The 20489-nt window shown below is 32.7% G+C and overlaps 1 protein-coding gene across 1 annotated transcript; it reads left to right on the top strand.

Annotated features, from left to right (window-relative positions):
* Window positions 1-11798: 11798 nt before the first annotated feature.
* LOC149220772 (uncharacterized) lies at window positions 11799-13598 on the top strand. The gene has a single exon (XM_089387201.1). The coding sequence runs from the start codon at window positions 11799-11801 to the stop codon at window positions 13596-13598; it is 1800 nt and encodes a 599-aa protein (XP_089243327.1).
* Window positions 13599-20489: the final 6891 nt, after the last annotated feature.

Genomic DNA, 20489 nt, shown 5'->3' with positions numbered 1-20489 from the left:
ATAAATGAGACCCTGGATTTAAGAGATCTGTGGTTTGTATCTTTTGAATTAGTGACCGGAGAATCCACAGTATGAACATTTTTATGCCAACGTTTCAAATCCCAAATGGGATCCATCATCAGGACTTAAGAATGATGATAAAAGAAGAGCGCTTAGAGAGAAATAAATAATAATGAGGATAAATTTTTAAGGAACAACACAATGTCGGCTGGAATATTTATTTATTAATTAATTTTATTAATTTAATTTTAATAAATTACTTATATTTTTATTTTTGCTGTTGAGTTTTTTATATATTAATATTTATTGAAGAGTTTGTACATTAATTCAAAACCTAAGGATTAAATTAGTGTATTGAACTAATATTTAAAAAAAATTATTTAAAATTTATTTAGAAATAAATAATAATAAAATTTTTATATTAATTAATTTCTATATAAATTAATTAATAAATTATATTAAACTAAAACATATTAAAAATGTTGAAAAATCAATATTTAATAATGTTACTAGATAATAATAGGTTTAATAATAATAAATTAATAATGTTAATAAATATTAATAATATTTAAATTAATGATCATTTAATAATTAATTAACCGTAATTAATATTAATAACAATTAATTGCTAGATGAATTAATTAATAAATTAAGCTAATTAAAATAAATAAATGAGACCCATTAATGGTGAATAGTAGGGAAAATGGAGTGACAATGTGGTGAATAGTGAGTGATATAATGGAAGCATAGGTGAAAAATGTATGGTAATGAGTGACATTTGTATGACATTTTTGGAGCCCAACAAGCATTACTTAAGTGCATGTAGTATTGCCAACATTTCCTTCTCATAAATAGCTTGCTTGAGATGTAGCCGTAAAAATACCCAATCACCTACATCAAAACATTTTTCACTGCGATGTTGATCTACTTGTTTTTTCATTTGATTCTGCACCAAAGTGGCATTATCCTTTAAAAGTTGGAGAACTTGTTGTTGATGCTTGATGTGATCTTTCACCACTTGAACCTTTTCTTCTTGATATGTCCTTCTATATTTAGAGTTTGAATAGTGGTAATTTCTTCCAATGCTTTACAAGATATGGTCGGATTCATTTCTTGATGCTCGATGTGATCTTTCACTTCTTGAGCATTTTTCTTCTTGATATGTCCTTCTATCTTGATAGTTTGAGGAGTGGTAATTCCAGCCAATGCATTACAAGATATGGTTGGATTCATTTCTTCTTTCTCGATGTGATCTTTCATTTCTTGAACCTTTTTCTTCTTGATATGTCCTTCTATATTAAGAATTTGAGGAGTAGTAATTCTTTCCAATGCTTTACAAGATATGGTCGAATTCATTTCTTCTTTCTCTGGGGTTGGTTCCTGGAGTATTTACTCCTCTTTTGACGTTTCTTGATCCTTTTCTTCATCCTCTCCACAATCAAGGTAAAATAATTTCTTGTCAGCACACTTATGACCTTTAATGTATTTGTTATCACAATTGTAACAAAGCCCTTTTTCTCTTTTTTCTTCCAATTATTGTGGTGTAATCCGTGTAGGTTGTGGAAGGCTAGGGGAAACAACACTTCCATCTTTATAGTTATGAGGGGTAGACTTACTTGTTTCCATAATTTTGCTTTCCACTTTGTAACAAAGCCCTTTCTCTATTTTTTCTTCCAATTGTTGTGGTGTTGCTCTAAAGGAGGTGCTGCTCTTTGTATCCTCATAATGTGCTATCATTTCCTCCATGAAAATTGACCACATAACAAGTTGTTTACAAGAACAAAGCCCTTTATATCATAAAAATTGATCCGGTTCTAAATATGAAGATGCAATACATACCTTTTGTAACAGTGGTACACCATGTAGATCAAAATATTTCTCCATCTGTAGTATCCAATTTACTGGATCCTTGCCATCAAACTTCCTCGTCTCACCTTTTCCTGATTTTAGGGGCTCGATCTTGAAATGATTGTAGCTCTGTAATTTCGGACCTTCCAATTCTAAAATTGTGACCTACAGTATTCCTCTATGTCCTCTTTCCAGTGCCACCAATCTGATCGAAATTGGATTCTCCAAGAAAGAGTTATGCACAATCTCCCAAGGTGACCTAATTATACACCTTTTCATAATAGCGAACTTGTATGACATGCCATGTGTCACTATTTTGACCTTTGGATCTAAAAAATAAATACAACAGACTACAGTCCATCCTCTTTCTATAACTTCTTACGAAATGCCAATCTGATCCTTAGAGAGGAAGTTATGACAATTTCCCCAAGTCACCTGTTCGGAATGTAATTTGGGAGTCTGCAAAAAGGCCAAATTCCTCAGATCATATCTCGGCAATATAGCATGAAAAGCTCTAAAATTTAGACACGAGGTTTAGCGATATTTCTTCTCAAATGGGTTTTGTTTTTAGCTTCTAAAACGTCGCATAAAAGAAGTTATAGCGAAAATTCCAGGATGGCCTGTTTGGAGCAGCGAAACCCTAGAATCCAAAGCTCTGATACCAAATGTTATGAAACCAGCCCACAAAAGGATAGAAAAGAGAGATAAGAACCTTAGAATTCAACCTCTTCGAGGGTTCAACCTCCTTTACATTACACAAATGAACAATTCTTGGATGATACAAATGACAAGACCTCCTTTCTATATATAGGAGTCTAAGGGGTCATAATATAATCAAAGCCGACATAACAATAATAATGTAAGGGCACAATAATAACAATAGTGGGCTTCTATGGGGCAGAATAATAACAATATGGGGACTACATGGGCACAAAAATATAATAAGGGGGTTGTACTAATAACAATAAGGGGTTACACTAGTAGTATAGGGACCTAACAATATCAAAGATATGGTCAAGGAAATTGAGGATTATAGAAGTAGAGTAAGGAGCCTAGATAAAGAACTAATAGTTTATAAATCTAATAAAACAAATATTTTTTACTTTAGAATATGCATTAGTGAGGTTGCAGAAGAATTCCATGTCACAAAAAAACATTTTTACATTAAATTATAAGAATTTTAAAGCATGGTTACTTTAACGATAAGACTCTTAGACAAGGAGAAAACCCAAAATTTAGAACTATAAGGGGTAGAGATGATAGTTGATGAATTAGAGGAAATTAGCTAAATTGTACAATGATGAGAAATAGCCAAAATATCAACAAGAAATTATAAAAATATCTACTAACTTCAATCAACAACTACACAAGGGTTCATGCAATTAACATAAGGTTAACAAACATATGCATATTTCCAAAGATTAGACATTTCGATCAACCAAAATTGGTAGGTGACATTGAAATAGAGTTTGAAAAATATATACATGCAATAGAACTCTCAGTAGGGATGCCTCAGATAGTTACCAACATAGAAATGAAAGAGCACTTAGTTGTAACCCCAATGAACACCAAAATTTGATAATCTCATTCTTCTTACATTTGAAGGAAAAAAATAAGCCTAGGTCTTAATAGTTTATGAAATCATGTTAGAAATTATGTTGTTCATGCGAGTAATAGGAATATGTGATTACCATGATGTATAGATGGGGTAATTCAAGGCAAAAGTTTTGGAGTATATATAAATTTTCATTAAAATTGTGATGTAAAATGGAAAGTCAGAAAAGGAAAAATTAGGGACACCCAAAAGTTGTAATTGTCAATGGGAAGCCAAGAGGCCCGAAGATATAGGTGTAAAGTCAACTATATATGTCTAAGAGCACCCATTTAAATGTTCTCTTACTTCTTGTAACTTTTAGAACTACTTCTAAAGAATATAATGTCAATAAATCCTTGGGACCATTTTGGAAGGAAAGTGATTTTGTATATGTGATATCTATTGTGAATTACTATATTTCCTTTGTTTCCATTGTTATAAGGTTATATTTCTCATTTGGTAGACTACTCTTCTATGAACTTTATAACTTTTGATTTCTCTAGATATCTAATATTTTTTTTTTGATTGAACGAATGAATAATGTTGAATGAGTTTTTTATTTTCAGACCAATATGAGAACCTATTTTGTTCTATTACTAGTCTCCATTTATCTTTAACAGTTAATTGTTTATGGAATGTAGGTAGGAATTAGTATTTTCACACATGATCCTTTCCTATGACTTTGATTTTTTACATCAGTAACCTATGTCTCTTACATATTCCACATACTTTCGATCGCCACTCCTTAGCGATCAATTCTAATTGATATTTATATGTCTTCCTTCCAAGTCTTTTTACATAGACGCTTTTCCAAGTCGTTGTCGAGATATCGCCATAAATTGTATTTACACTTCCACGACTTCCCAATGCCTAACATGGGGACCATTTCAATTATAAATGGAATATTTTGAAGAAAACTTATACCTATTCAGTTTTTTCTTATCCCTATAGCATTCAACGTTAGCATCATTTCCCTTATTTGCAGAAAATCATTTTTCTCATGCTCTTATAGAAAAAATTGAGTTATAGTCTTCTAATGATTTCTTACCAAGTGGTTTACAATTATCTACAATCATAATCTCTCAGTATCATATCTCACTGGATATTTTTCATTGGCTCCAAGCCTTTCCAATAACTAATATAGGATCCTCTAATGATCACTTTCATCATATTCTTCGTGTCATATTTATGTTAATTAACATAATTGAGTACTTAACCAAATCCATCCAATACCTTTATTTGTCTTAATTATCCTTTCATGTAATTGATCCTTTGGTTTCACAAATTTCTACAAGAAAAATAACAAAAAATATATTTATTTGGACATTGTATTCGCCATTTCAAAGCTGCAAGAATGTGCACTTATGAGGCTTGATCCATGGACCTCATGTAAATCCTACAAGTTTATATTATTTCATGAAGTGGAACCTAAATATATTTTAGTATTTACAACTTCATTCTCATTCGATGATATTTTCATTCTTGGGAATTTTCAAAGTAAATATCATTACACATATAATGGATTTTAATACTTAAATCTAATCTATAAGATATAGGGAAAAAAACATATCTTCCATACACTATGAGATTCGCTCAACAATTTCTCATAACATAGATAATTCACTCCATAAGAAAGTTCAATGGATTTGTGCTAGAATCTCAGATGAATATTAATGATTATCTCATCATTATGAACATCTGACTTGACAAAATCAAGACAATGCTCACCAAGGAACTTTTTCAAATCGTTTCCATAATATATTGTACATTCAGCAATTCATGTACTTATCCAATACCAATCTATTGTTCAAATGTTCACATACCACTCTAAGGTGTACCGAGGCTCTCATCCCTTATTCGTTGGGGCATAACCACCCTAAATGTATTCCTTTCTCTTCAATGAAATTACTCACTAGAATTAATTGGTCTTTAATAACAGTGTAAAAAAATTCCAATCTAAAACAAGTTTGGAATTAAAATTGCATAATTGGAACTCTAAAAAAGAAAACTAATCAAAATAACATGAACATGATTATGACTAGAAACCACATCACATAGCCAACCACATATGCATAAATTAGATCTTATACATAACTAACCATTCATTAATATATAAAAGAATATATATGCATAATAGAAACTTAACTAATTACACAAAAAATAACTAACTTTTAATGGCATCCAACAACCTAGCCATGTATTCTTAACTGAAATTAACCTTTATAACCAATTGTACTAATATATTATTCATAAAACATTATTTACATAACAAATGAATAGGTCTTCCATCAAATTAGCCTTTAATTATAGAATTTTCACATCTATAAAAAAAAAATATTCATAGAATAAATAACATCTCACATAGAAAAATAAATGAATATGTATCTTTATCATGATGGACTACCAAAGTAGTAATAAACCAATGTGCTTCCTTTCCACCATAAAATAACTAGGAAAACTACCTTCAAGCTAGGCTTACGAAACTATGAGGGTGAGGAAAAGTCCTTGCGCTGTAATAATATTCATGAAAACCCATAGACTCAAGGATTCTAATAAATTTAAATGTTACCACCATATCTGTTAAAAATCCTCCAAGTAACATGCCCAAACACTCAAGCCTTCACGTAGCAACCATTTTTTCCACCATGGACATATACAACACAAAGCTATAATTCCCCTCTTTGCATTCCTCCTTGAAAGAAATCCATCCGCTTTAATGCCCTAACATAGTCAAGGGAACATAAATATTTTTTTTCTTTGGGTTCCTCGAATGGCAGTCTTGTCTCAACTAAAGCTAATTCATAAGAAATACACAAGGTTTACAAGTGACTACTATCCCCATATTCACACAAAATCAACCGTGATTTTTCACTTAGATTTAAGTGCTTTTTCTTTTTATCAACAACAAAAATCTCTATATGCTTCCACATGGTCTCATTGGCTTCATGCGCATAAAGTTGTCATGCAAGTTGCAACAATGGAAAACATGGAAACCATTTGAGTTACACATGACCAAGAGAGGTGAAAATTAAATTGTAAGTAAAACTAAATAGGAGGAAACATTTATGACCTCCATAGTGGCATTGATTACTTAAGTAACCCAAAAACACCACCAATAATTATATTCATAATTTTTTTATATAAAAGAGGTTGAGGATCAAACGACTTCCTCTTGACATGTTATATCCTTAACAATATAAGATACAATTTATACGTAGTTTTACATCTCATTAATTCTTCAATACCTCATAGATTACAAAAGTCACTTTGTGAGATTGATATTTTAAAAATATTTACTCTAGGTCATTTAATTTGTCTAATAAATCTTATTAGCCTTATAGGATGAGAATCCCTATATAATTATATTTCATAAATTAAAACATAAACACAATTTTGTTATTATTTAATAATTATTTTATTGGTAGAACATTAACTATTATATCTTCATTTATTTAGCATATATTATGAATATTTTTATAAACTACAGAACACATATTTTGTTGCATAATCAATTCTTTTATAAGTTATGTAGTGCACTTTACTTATCCATATATTATGACATATGTAAATACAAACCAACTACCTGTATTTGAAAATTGATAGGAAAATAACTTTGAATAATGATCTAAGTTGTTGATTTTTTTCCTTCTAAGTTCCTAATACATACATTAACATTCAAAGAGTGTTATTATCTATGCTTTAGAGAGATAAAACCTCAATATTGACATTGCAAACAACATTAAATGTTATTTATTTATTTAATTATTTTTAAGTATGGTTGGCGGAATATAGACCCCCTTCTTATGTAATCTAAGAAATGAAAACCTTATTCATCCAATACAATTTAGTTAGCCAAAAAATTTCGGTATTTGTATTTCTCGAGAAACCTAGGTTTGGAATTCATCTCTTAAATATATTCATTAAGAATTATTTTTCTCTTCTCCTTGATTGATATTTCCATTTCCTCTATTTTCTCCTTAATTTAAGCAAGTACGCTTGAGTGGAAATCCCTAGCTATTGTCTAAAATTCCCCCTCAACCTTGGACATGTAATAGGGAGATTTGTAGTGTGGGACATTGTTAGTGCTGGTTCTAAAGCTGCTATTAGAAAGCTAAATTTATTTATCCTATTACTTGACCTTATTACTTCTTTTAATCTTCAATATCCAAACATAGATAAGAAATAAGATATGGGGTAATGACATAATATGGAGATAGAAAATAGCAATATATTCCAAATATGAAGGGAGACTTAGAACATGGTCAAGTAGCCTTCAACAAGGAGGACCAAGAATATGAAAGAAAGGAAAATAATGATTCCCTTGACATTGTTGTTTATTCTATGCCTGGATCTCCCAGCTATGTATCCCAAGTCGAACAGGAAGTCAAGAATCAACATGGAGAAAAATAAGAAAGAGGAGAGAAGAGTCGTAGGAAATAAAATACTAATCATGAAATTTAAACTTGTGAAGCAAAGGCTACAATTCCATTTGCCACTTCTCCATTCTTTCCAAAGTTCTATGTTTGTTAACCTTAGCCTCAATCTGAAGTACTTCCTTGATCCAACCTTTCATAGTCTCCAATAGTGTCATCATAAGTATGCCATTAACATGACCTAGAATTATCATTAAAAAAACCCTATTTTGCATGTCCACCTCCTTCATTATCTCTATTTGTAACTAATTTGACATGTTGACAACCATCCAATGCATGGCGGGTGGCAAGGCTCCCACCTCTAGCATCATCTATTAGTGATCATAATTTAACTATTAATTAGTAATGGGTATAGCCATTAATTATCGATATCCATCAATGTTGGTTTTTTCATCAACATTATTCTAAGAAAACCACGTCTTTTGAAATTATTTGAAATGATTTGGTGTAATTCTCAAGGAAAAGGAATTTCTATTAGAAAGGGCTACAAAGAATCAATATTTCTTACCCAATTACACTTTACTTAACTCATGCTTTCATTTCATGGTTATCTTGATCTATTACTTCATTAACAAGTTATTGTGTTAGAGATATGAATATGTTCAATAAACCATGAGCAAGAAAAGAAGAAAACATGTAAACCAAAAAGCACATCAACACATCAATCACTTAAGGACACTAGGATTTTAGGTGGAAAATCACATAAGGACACTGGGGTTTTAGATGGAAACCCAATGTGAGAGAAAAATACCATTGGTGTCTTCATTATATCTTATTCTTTTATTATGAAGAAAATTATTAATTACTTCATATTCTTATATTAGCACAAACTCTTGCCAGCATGCAGTATCCTACCTACAGGGTGCTACAACCTCTAGTCATTCTCCAGGACCCACAAGAGGAGAGTTATGACTCGTTGATCAAGTTTAGTAGCGACCTCTTTAAGGAAGCGATGACTCCATCACTAAAGGCTCCAACCTCCCATGCCTCTTTGGACCATGTTTCACAATCTTTCACACTAGATCCAACTTCCTCAAACAAATAACAACCCTTGTACGCCACCTTTCATCAAATTTCAAAATGGACACATACTATGCAATAAGCTCAAATCAATATGTCAAACCAAATCACTGAAGACCAATACCTACACTTATCACAAAACACTAGATGCCAATATTAAACACTCAAATCAAATCACCAAAGCACTATGTACCAATCCACTGCATGCTAAATCACCAAATACAATTGAATGATTAAGCCAATACCAATATGCCAGTCTCGAAATCATAACCAATGATACCATATACATTGTCCTATCAAATTCCAAGCCAAGCCAATGGTAACCGAGATACCATAACCATTGTCCTATCAAATGGCAAGCCAAGCCAATATTATATATGTAACTCAATCCAGTATCATGTGAAACCCTTGCCATTTTTACCATACAAACCAAACAAGATGCAACATCAAGTCTCCCAAATTGTCATCATAATGCTCATAAGCCAAGAAGACAAATAGTAGGAAATATGAAGGATCTTTGTCCAATAGAACCCAAAAATATGTGTTATGCAAAGCATTCATTAATCATCGACCAGATTTAGTTTCACAAAGTATCATCGCCATGCCCATCAACATAAAGAGAAACCTCTAACAATATAAAAATAACAATCATCAAACCACTGTGCCAAGCATACTAGCATTTATATCAGCATGCAGTACAAGCATCAAGATATATATCAAATTCGTTGAATAGTATTGTCAATAGCCAAACCATATATTCATCCATGAATTGTCAAGCAACTCAAATCATCAAATCAATAATAGCAAGTAAAACCCTTTGTTTTTCAATCAAGTCTTGTGAAATCAGATCATTACTGTAACATGAGAACGATTAGTAGCATGTCGAGGATTTATGTCTCAACAAATCAAGTAATCAGTGAAGTATCATGTCCCAAAATTTGACTCACACCTTCGGCAAAGTGCAAAAAGCTTTTCCTCACTGTAGACAAATCAATCAATCAATGCAATCCATTTATCACTGCAGACATAGTGAATTGTATGACAATCATGTCAATCTGATTCGTCGGGAATTAGTTCCAAATGATGCTCTGGTTATAGCGCATGCACAACCATCACATACATTGAAGCTTAGAGGGGCATACATACCATGCGATGACTAAAATCAATAAATTATAATATCTATATATATAATTTTATTTCAATTTTTCTACGAGAAATATCCTGATTCAAAGTACATAGTAACCAGAATAAAACAGTCACGCAATTCGAGACTCTGGCTGCATTTTGTCTCACAAAACAAATTTTGAAAGATGCGAAATTAGTTACACAGTGGGACTTGGTGGAGGGCTGGGAAAACTGGAAGTTCTAATGAGCTGCTGGAATTAACTAAATTTTCAATTAGTTGATTTGATGCATTTGATAATAAATATGGCACTTATTTGGCTGAGCTCACATCTGTTAGATTTCTAGAATATTAAGAAATTTGAAATTCCAATAAAAATAAATCATGATTTATTTTTACATGATATATCATATTCCTACAACCCTTCCTAGGTAAAACACACAAGCCACAAATTTGGTTTTATATGATAAAATTGGCCGTATATGATAGATAAAGAAAGGGAAGCTACAAATGCCTTTTGTGAAATCCAAACAAAAATGACGGTTGATAATGAATGTAAAGAAACTGTATAATTTTGGAAACAAAGGAGCTAATAGGGAGTATATCTACGGACTTAACTATCATTTATCATCAGAGTTACTCAAATTTAAGTTGGGTATTATTATCATTTTTTTTTAAATTTAAGTTGGGTATTATTATCAATTTTATCCACTTAAGAACAACACATTACTCAGTTTTTTAAAAGCGAAAAATGTCAAGAAAATCAGTAAGGCAAAATTTTCTGAGTTCACGCTTTTCTGCTCCATATTACTTTTGTAGAAATCACATAGGAGAAAATTTTGCCAACCTGTTTCAAACTAGCTAGCCTAGTTCATCATCAGGACCAAAGGCTTAAATAGAGGGCTATGTAGAGACCAAAAGGTCATATAACAACTAATTTATGAAAATTAATATTTTAATAATGATTATTAAGATCAAATAATATTCTTATAACAGCTAATATAATGGCTCGTTTAATCATTGCAAATAGGATCAGACCCATTTTATCCAAACACATCGCTCCACAGCAGTTCGCTTTCTTGGAAAACAGGCAGATTCATGAAGCCATTGGCTCTGCACAGGAAGCCATTCACTCTATTTGGACTAAGCACCTCAAGAGCATTCTTCTCAAAATTGATCTCTCTAAGGCTTTTGATAGAGTCAGCTGGCTTTATATCAAGATGATTCTCATCCATCTGGGCTTCCCGCATCAGCTTATCACTTGGATTATGGCATGCATTACTTCACCATCTTATAGTATTCTGATTAACGGCGCTGCATCCCATTTCTTCCACTCAGAGAGGGGACTCCGTCAGGGATGCCCCCTTTCCCCCCTCTTATTCCTATTGGTAACAGAAGCGCTCAGTCGACTCATCATTTCTGCAAAACGGGAGGGAACTATCCGAGGCTTAAAGATCTCAGAAGCATGTTTTCTAACACACCTTCTGTTCGTGGACGATGTCCTTATTCTCCTTGATGGAAGTATCCGGGACACCTCATCCTTCAACAGAATCCTTAAACTATTTTCTCACGCCACGGGAATGATGGTAAATCAGGAGAAGTCCTCCATCACCTTGGTAGGTACTTCTGTAGCTGAATCATATTCGGCTATGCAGGCTTTTCCATTTATCACTCAGCCTCTGGATCGAGGTCTTAAATACCTTGGATATTGGCTAAAGCCTACAAATCAAAAAATTGCTGACTGGGTGTGGCTTGTCACCAAGATTGAAAAGAAAATATCATGTTGGTACTTCAGATACCTCTCCAGAGCGGGAAGGTTAACTCTGATCAAATCAGTGCTGGAAGCGACCCCTGTATTTTGGATGGCATTAGCATGGATCCCCCGGAACATCCTCTCAAAGATTCAGAGACTTTGCAACAGATACTTGTGGGCTGGAAAGGAAGAGAAGCGCACCTTTGCTTGGATCTCCTGGAGCAAGATTGCTCTCCCCAAGAAATGGGGGGATGGGGATTAAAGGACCTGGCATCCTTTGCAAAAGCTCTTGCTGCAAAGATGGGTTGGGCGCTGCTGACTTCCCACAGTCTATGGACTGACATAGCATACCATAAGTACATCTGCCCTCTCGACATCATCGATTGGGCTAGACTTCCAAACTGGAACAGAACGGGCATCTCTTCCATATGGAAAGCCCTCCTACACTCCCTCCCCCTTCTCAGAAGCAATATCGTGTGGCGCATCAGAAGTGGAAACAGAGCTTGCATAGGTATGGACCCATGGAGTGGATGCGGAGGCAGACACAGGCTCCCACCAGATCTGATTGCCCTCCTAAACTCCCGTGGCATCAGGGTGCTTGCACAGATTGCTGATCCTGAGGGCTCTGACATACTACACCAGGCTTGGAAATCTGGCACTCAATTAGATATCCCGATCAGATGGCACGAACCCTGGAAAGAATTTTGCGATGCCCTCTCTGAATCCCATATCAGAATTGTGGAAGGGCCGGATGAACTCATCTGGCAGATTGCTGATAGTGGGATTTACTCTCCTCGTGAAGGATATAAACTCATCATTAACCACAGAAAGCCGGAAGTGCTAGACAGATGGTGGCACCAGATATGGAAGTTAACTGCATCGCCCAGATCCAAATTATTTTCTTGGTGTGTCCTCCGCAATCGCATTCCCACTGATGAATACCTCAAGCGTAGGGCAGTATCGAGACCCTCGCGTTGTGTGCTATGCAAAGCAGACACAGAGACCACTGAACACTTATTCTTAAGATGCCCCATTGTTATACAAATATGGCATAATATCAAATTTCACATACAGTACTCGGGAGACTGGTCTGGTACAGACCTTATCAGCGCTTGGATAGATTGGGGGAACAAACACAGTGGCTCGAAAATTGTAAACCTCCCTATCATTGTCAACTGGTCTATTTGGAAGTCCAGAAATAAAATGATATTTGATGGATGGGAGGCTAGGTGGCCTCTCGTTGAAGCTGGCATCATCTCAGCATACAACGAATTACCAAATCCTCCTCCCACAAAACAGCGACAGCCGACCCCTCCTCCCAATATCGACATGGGCTCGCCATGGGCTTATTTCGACGGGGCTGCAAACGAAAATGGCTGCGGAGGGGGTATCATTTTACACATATCCTCGAGGCACTTCTTTCATATCAAAGTAGGATTGGGGGCTGGCACAAACAATTATTCTGAGCTCATTTCTCTCCGACATCTTTTACATTTTGCACTCAGTCACCAATGCACCAGCATCAACATATTTGGTGATTCACAGATTGTTATTAACTGGGTCAATAGAGATACCACATGTCACTCACACACTCTAAATGTATTGCTTGATGAAGTATTTATACTAAAGGATGCTTTTAACTTTTTTCACATCTCTCATATATACAAAGAACATAACCAGACTGCTGACAAGCTTTCCAAGGAGGCCGCGGTGATGGAGAATGGGTTATGGGAAATCACTGATTTTTTGGATCAGCAGGAGCAGAAATACTACCATCGGCCATATATAGACCCGACATATCCTACTGCGGGTCAACAGGCGACATAACAAAATAGTTTTATGAGGATTTGACTGCACAACATGATATAATTTGAAATAGACTGAGGATTGCCAAAAATGGCACCAATTTTGCACAATTTTTGAAAATGTAATAGACAGATATACAGCACAGACATGCAAATTTTTTGTGAAAATGTACAGAACAGTTGGCATATGCTTCAAAGCATCTACATATGTAATCTTTCATATTTATAATGAAATATTACGGATTTTTCCAGTGGAAAAAATAATGGCTCGTTTAACAATAATAATAATAATAATAATTAAAAAAGGTCGAAAGCATTAATAAGAAAAAAACAATCCAAGTCAACCCAATATAGTGACAGAGTCAAAAATAAAAATAAAAAATAAAAACGAAATAAATAAATAAATAGGAGTCAAGACATAATTAATGAGTCAAGATCCTATAACAAAAATAATAATTAAAGTAGACTAAAGTTAAAACAAAACAATCAAAAGGGAGGGTAAAGTTATTATTTTATTTATTTAACTACTCGTTTACGAAAAATAATATTTTAATAATGATTATTAAAATCAAATAATATTCCTATAATGGCTAGTTTAAGAATATCAATATTACAGTTTATAGTAATTATTAAAATATATATTAAGAAAGATTCAAAAACGTCAACATTAATAAGAAACAAACAATCCAAGTCAACCAAAGATAAGGAACATAGTCTATATATATATATATATATATATATAAAGAGGAGTCAAGACCTAATTAATCAATCAAGATCTTATAACAAAAATAATAATTAAATGATACTAAAATTAAAACAAAGCAATCAAAAGGGAGGGCAACTTTTTTTAAGAGTGAGAAAATGGATCAAAATAATATTAACATTAAACGAAAATACATATATAGAAACAAAAAATTCATAAATACAAACGTCAAACCCTAAAAAAAAATTCTGCAAATAGAAACAAACTAGAAAGACTGGAAATGCCTTGCTTCTGCTAATATTCCAACCATCGTCTTTATCTAAATTATTTGGTTTTTTTTTCGATTTCCAAGGCCTCCTTGAATTTACGATGATGGAAATGACTAACCTTGGCAATGACATGAGCTTCCTCAATGCAAATGTGATGCCTAGATTCTTCTGTAGGTTCTACCAAAGCAGAGAAATAGGTCCTGTCATGCTTGATGTCAATTGCATACTCACGAATCCTTTGATTAATCGAGTGACCAGTCTCACCAATGTAGGGAGTCCCACAAGAGCAAGCGATAACATAAATCCCTTTCACATTTTTGGTGTCCACAGGGTCTTTAACAAATTTTTGGGAGCTTTGGATGGTATTTAGAGGCCTAAAGTTTGAAGGAGTCTTATGCTTCTTTAGGATCCTTTCAATCTTGTCCATAGTTCCTTGGATAAAAAGTAGATGAACCCCAAAAAAATGATCCTTGGCTTCTTTCTTAGCCTTAGAAACTTTTTTAGCGTTGATGGAAGCCTTAGTACACTCGTGTCTACTATACCCATTATTAAAGAAAACGTTGAAGAGGTGTGATTTCTGCTCATTGATATGGTTATCATTAGAAACCTTTAAGCCTCTAGTCGCTAAAGTATTGAAAACAACAAGCTTTTGAGTTGAGAAATGATGAGAATTATTCTGTGTGAATTTTATTCCGAAAGACTCGATGAGAAAAAGATCCATCTTCATTTCTTGAGAGGATGATATCAAGGAAGGGCAAACTATTATTACTTACAAATTCCATGGTAAACTTGATGGAATTAGATTGATTATTAAGATGAAAGAAAAAAAATTTCAACTTTTGCTTGCCATGGGACCAAATGGCACAAGTCATCCACAAACCTCTTCCACATCTTAGGCAAAAGAGAAAAGAGACCAAAACTTTTGATTCAAAATCCTCAATAAAAATTATCCACCACAGAGGACTCTCTCATTTCTATGGCCATTTACAGTCACTATGTAGCATATTTCTTTATCAATGCATTTTGTGAACAATTGCGGAATGACAACAATAAACATACTTGTAAAATTCAAGTAAAAAACTAATTAGTAACTTAAATATGAGATATTGAACTTTTTACATAATAATTACAAAATAATTTTTTAAATATAAAAAACAAAAGCGTAATTTTTTTAATTAGAGAGTGAGAGATCTTTCATATTTTAGCTTTTTTTAAATGGTTTTCCTACCGTAGTCTCTCGTTATGAAAATTTGGTGAGAACTAAACTGCATACAAAACTAAGTGATCTATACCTCTTGAGTTCCCTAACACATATTTTAAATAAATATAATAATTATTATAGTGAAAAGAAAATCAATATTTAAATATTATTAAATATAAATTAATATTTAAAAATATACTTTAAATAATATTAAAATAATTTTTTTAGTATTTTTTAGAATATTTTCATATAAATATTTTGGAAAAAAAAAGCTATATAATAGTGTAGTTTAGCTTGAATATAGTTTCATAGAACAAAAAATAATAAAGATAAAGATTTTATCACAAAAATAAAACAACTAATAAAATATTATATTGTTGAACATAATTACCAAAAATTATGAAATATTATTAACTAATATTGTTTATATTAAAATACATATGTTTTATTTTTATTAATATATATAATTGTATGTAATTAAATTTATTAAAATGTGTTTTTAATATGATAATAAATCACCTTAAATTGAAAATATTGTGAAAATTTATAATTCATGAAAATAAAAATAATGAAAAGAAAAAAGTTGAATGAAAAAAATAAACATAAAAACAAAAAATTAGTAACTAAAAGAAATGGAAGTTACTAAACAATCCATAATAAGACCTCAACCAATCACCTTACAAATAAATAAATTTCAATAATAATAAAAATTGAATTCCTAATGTTAAATTATAGATAAGTATTGTAGCATAAGTGCTGCAAATATAATAAGCAGAGAATCAATTTTAAAAATATTTCAATAGGAAAAATAAACTTATGAATTAATTTATTATTTCAATTCTGATAGAAAATTTCTTCAAAGCTAGAACGAGTTAATTTAATTTTTTGATTTTTTTTTTTTTTAACAAAATTTAGAGTGTAATTATTTTTTTTATTGATTAAAATGTATTTTGAATGCATAAGTAAATGTATTATTTTAAAAAACCTGTCAAATTGTATAAACTACATCAATACAATTTACAATTCCAACAAATCTAAAGGAGGTTTCCGGGCAAAACCAACATGGCTAAAAAAAGGGCCAAAATGCCAGAGTTAGATCATGTTGCCCACAAATAACAGCAAACCACATCACAATCACAAAAAGATCAGTACATTTTAATTGTTTTGTATTTTTTATTTCATGCTAAAAGCAATGATACAAATTTAATGATATTGTCATTTTTATTCATTTAAATTGTATTTTTTAATATATCAATGGATTCAATTCTTTACAAAATTGTTTTAGTTTTTTGAATTTGGATTATCTATATAATTCAGATACTCATAAATTTTACAAGATCACTGAATTTATTCATATATTTAAAAATATAATTTAAATAACAATTATATGATTTTACAAAAAAATTATCTTTAAAACTTAAAAAGAAAAAGAAAATATCAGATAATTAATTGTATTAATTTCTAAAATTTCCAAACTTCATAAATATTTTTAATTATTTTGTCTACTGAGTCTTCCATAGATAGTTATAGAATGCTCTGTTAAAGCATATCCCTTCATATGAAGTCACCAGTTCAATTCCCCAAATGATATATTAAACACAATGAAAATATAATCCTGCCAAATTCAACCCAAAAAAAAATTCCAACGCCAACAAAGCTTCCACATGGAGGCCCCATGTTTTAACATTTTATGGCGAATGAAAAGTCGACAATTGCGAAGGCGACTATCCCACAGGGAATGGAAAAACAGGGACATTGATAATACAGTCACGCGAATCCCTCGAAGCCTAGCAAGAGAAGCGTTATGAGAATAAACGCTGTAGCTGTAAAACATCTGTTCCCATCATCGCCCTGATTCTCTGATTGTGTTTATGAACCATGAATTTCGATGAAAATTTATGGTTCATCGTAAAATGAGGGCATTTTCGTGTCTATCGAAGATTCTAAATATTATAAAATATTTTATGAAGATGTTATTTTTTTAAGGAAAGTTTTTATTATTATGAAATATTTTAAGATAATGGTTTTATACGTGCTTATATCTAAAAAGATTATATTGATCTATCATCCAATTCATTTGATATTTGATCTTAATTTTTCAAATCTTAGTTGCATTCAAATATGATGGAGCTTATTCTCCAAGTGATATACGGTCATGCTTAACCTTAGTTGTTTCGTATTCAATTTTCATTTTCTTGGTATAATTTATAATTTGTAATATTCTTTTTATTTTTTTGATATAATCAAAATGATGGTATTTTTTTATGGGATTTCTTCATGGTATTTGCCTTATTTTTTCTAGGGAAAATAATAAAATAATATTTTTAGAGAGTTCATCAAGGCCCTTAAAATGGATAGAAGCTAGGTTTTTGGATCATCTTCAATTATCTATCTATTTTGTCTTTATTGAGAATTTGGCCAGACACTTCTAATTTGATCCCAAGGACAAAAACTCTTTGGGTGTAATTTGTCTAGTGGATCCATCCAAGGTCCACAAGTGAGCTTCAAAGTTCAGTTGGTCAAGTACCTTGATGAGAAACCTTGCATGTCATTGGCATGTATTATTTGCAAATATTAATTAAATAAAGTGGTTGTGTTTTTAGATCCCTTTATGTTCTTGTTCTTGCTGAAAGTTTATTTTAATCAGAACACTAAAGTGTGTTAGATCTGTTATAATTTTTAATGTTTGAGATCTTACAATGTATAAGAATTGTGCATCCTACCACCCTGAAGATTTATTTTAAATTGATTTTAAGACAAATTCAAAGATTTTAAAAAACATAAGTTTCGATGATCTCGCATAATCAGCCTTGCTAAAATCTTGTCAATTTCGGTTGTTCTCTATAGCCACCCTAAATGGCTTATATAATTTTTTTCATTTGCAAAAGATACCCTAATTGGCTTATATAATTGTGTTCATCTACAAAAGATTTGTAGTGTGAGAGTGAAGATCTATTTGCCAAAGTATTGTTGTTTGCATAGAACTAAGTTCAGGTTACATCACTAAAATATTCCTGTTATAGAAGGAATGAAGAAGTCTAAATCCATTCACCTTGTAGGTCTTGAAGATGGAGTTCTTTCTACTAGAGGCCCTGTTTTGACACCATTTTCAAAGGCCGAAATGACTTTTCTACCTAATCATAACAGTGTATCTCTAGCATTGAGGGTCGAAGGCTCTGACAATTTGGAGAGGTCGAGTGCAATTGAATCTTGTAGAGCGAGTTCAAGGCATATCATACTGATCTCTTTATCAAAGGTTTGAATAATTATTAGACAAGACTCCATTGAAGGTCAAAATACTTGCATTCCTGGAATGGTTGCTGCAAGTTTGGCACAACCAGACTCTTGTTATTCTAGTCACAATCATTTCTTGTGAGAGGCCGAAGAGGCCATTATAGTACAAAATTTGTAGATTATTAGAAGAGCCGACCCAATCTATGTTAGTCATTGTAAGACAGAGTCAATCTGTTTCTTACAGACAGGGCGTTGACCCCTTGCGTCTTTCCATGAGAGAAGCAGTCAATCACGCTACTAGTTCCTGGCATCGGGGAAACAAAACAAAGGATTAAAGGTTGTTGAAATATTAGTTGAGAAGCTATCGCAGGGAGATTGAAAAACACTATTAATTACAGCTAGGATTTGGGGCTCGTAAATTCACCATGTTGATAGGATTACGATTCAGTTTCCACTCTCCATATTTCTAGATCGGTCAGAGACATCTACACATCTATGGGCGCAATGGTCAAGTAAGAGAGGGTCAAAGAGTGTGGTCATATGTCAGGAGATTCAAGGCTGGTAGGCCATATGTTGCCATGCAGCGTGGAGTAGTCATGGTTTTGAAGGGAGCCACACGATGAGGTCCATGCCTAGACACCATGTCAGTCTAGGATTTTAAAATTTGTTGGCTGAGGTTGGAAGTTGTGAACCATACCAAAGGAAATGACAACACACTTATTTCGTAGATTAGTCACAAAGCAAGATAAAACCATGGAGCCATCATGCACGTAATGAAGGGACGAGTGACTAGTCCAAGACCGTGGAGCATTGCATGAAGCCATAATCCTCACGCATGGGGCCATACCACTGATTAAAAATGGGCATCACATCAATTATATGGAGGGGTCAAGCGATCATACAACAATTGCATTGAATTGAGGGCCAAGGGATCATAGAATTGGGCATTGAGTAGACTAGCATTTGCACCCTATGTTGCAAAGGAAACGCCGTAAGGCATAGAGTGGGGAAGAACATCATAAAGTGGGGAAGAATAGAGACATGTATAGAGTGGGGAAGAATAGCATAGAGTGGGGAAGAATAGGGACATGTGAATGGACATTGTTGAAAGCAAGGGTGGATGATAATGAGTTACAATTGCAATAGTTAGTTATGTGTATTTTGAAAATGAATATTTTGTAAATAATAATAGGTTGTGGAAGAATTCATAAAAAGTAAGCCATCAACTACACAATTGATATCTACAGAAATAGAAGGCTAGAAAACAAGAATTTTAATTTATAAGATACAATTTACATGGTCGATCAACATGTAGAAACCCCTTGTGTCATCGCTCTGTCCAAGTGGGGAATAATAATATGACAGTGGAATCACTATTGTGAATATGCATAGACATAATACTATGGCATGCTTATAGATCGTTGTTGGCTAAATGAATTGCAATTGGCTTTCAAGCTGCTGGTTCACCATAAGTTGGATCTACAAAATATTAGTTGGATCTAAAGA

The sequence above is a fragment of the Pinus tabuliformis genome, chromosome Q (assembly GCF_031772625.1).
Source record: "Pinus tabuliformis cultivar Carrire ecotype Pingquan chromosome Q, CPIR1, whole genome shotgun sequence".
NCBI classification, from domain to species: domain Eukaryota; kingdom Viridiplantae; phylum Streptophyta; class Pinopsida; order Pinales; family Pinaceae; genus Pinus; species Pinus tabuliformis.
The sequence above is the reverse complement of the archived record's forward strand: the minus strand, read 5'-3'. Positions and strand labels throughout refer to the sequence as shown.

Excerpts from the sequence above, each read along its gene's own strand:
- LOC149220772 (XM_089387201.1), top strand. The coding sequence starts at position 11,799 with ATGTTGGTACTTCAGATACCTCTCCAGAGCGGGAAGGTTAACTCTGAT.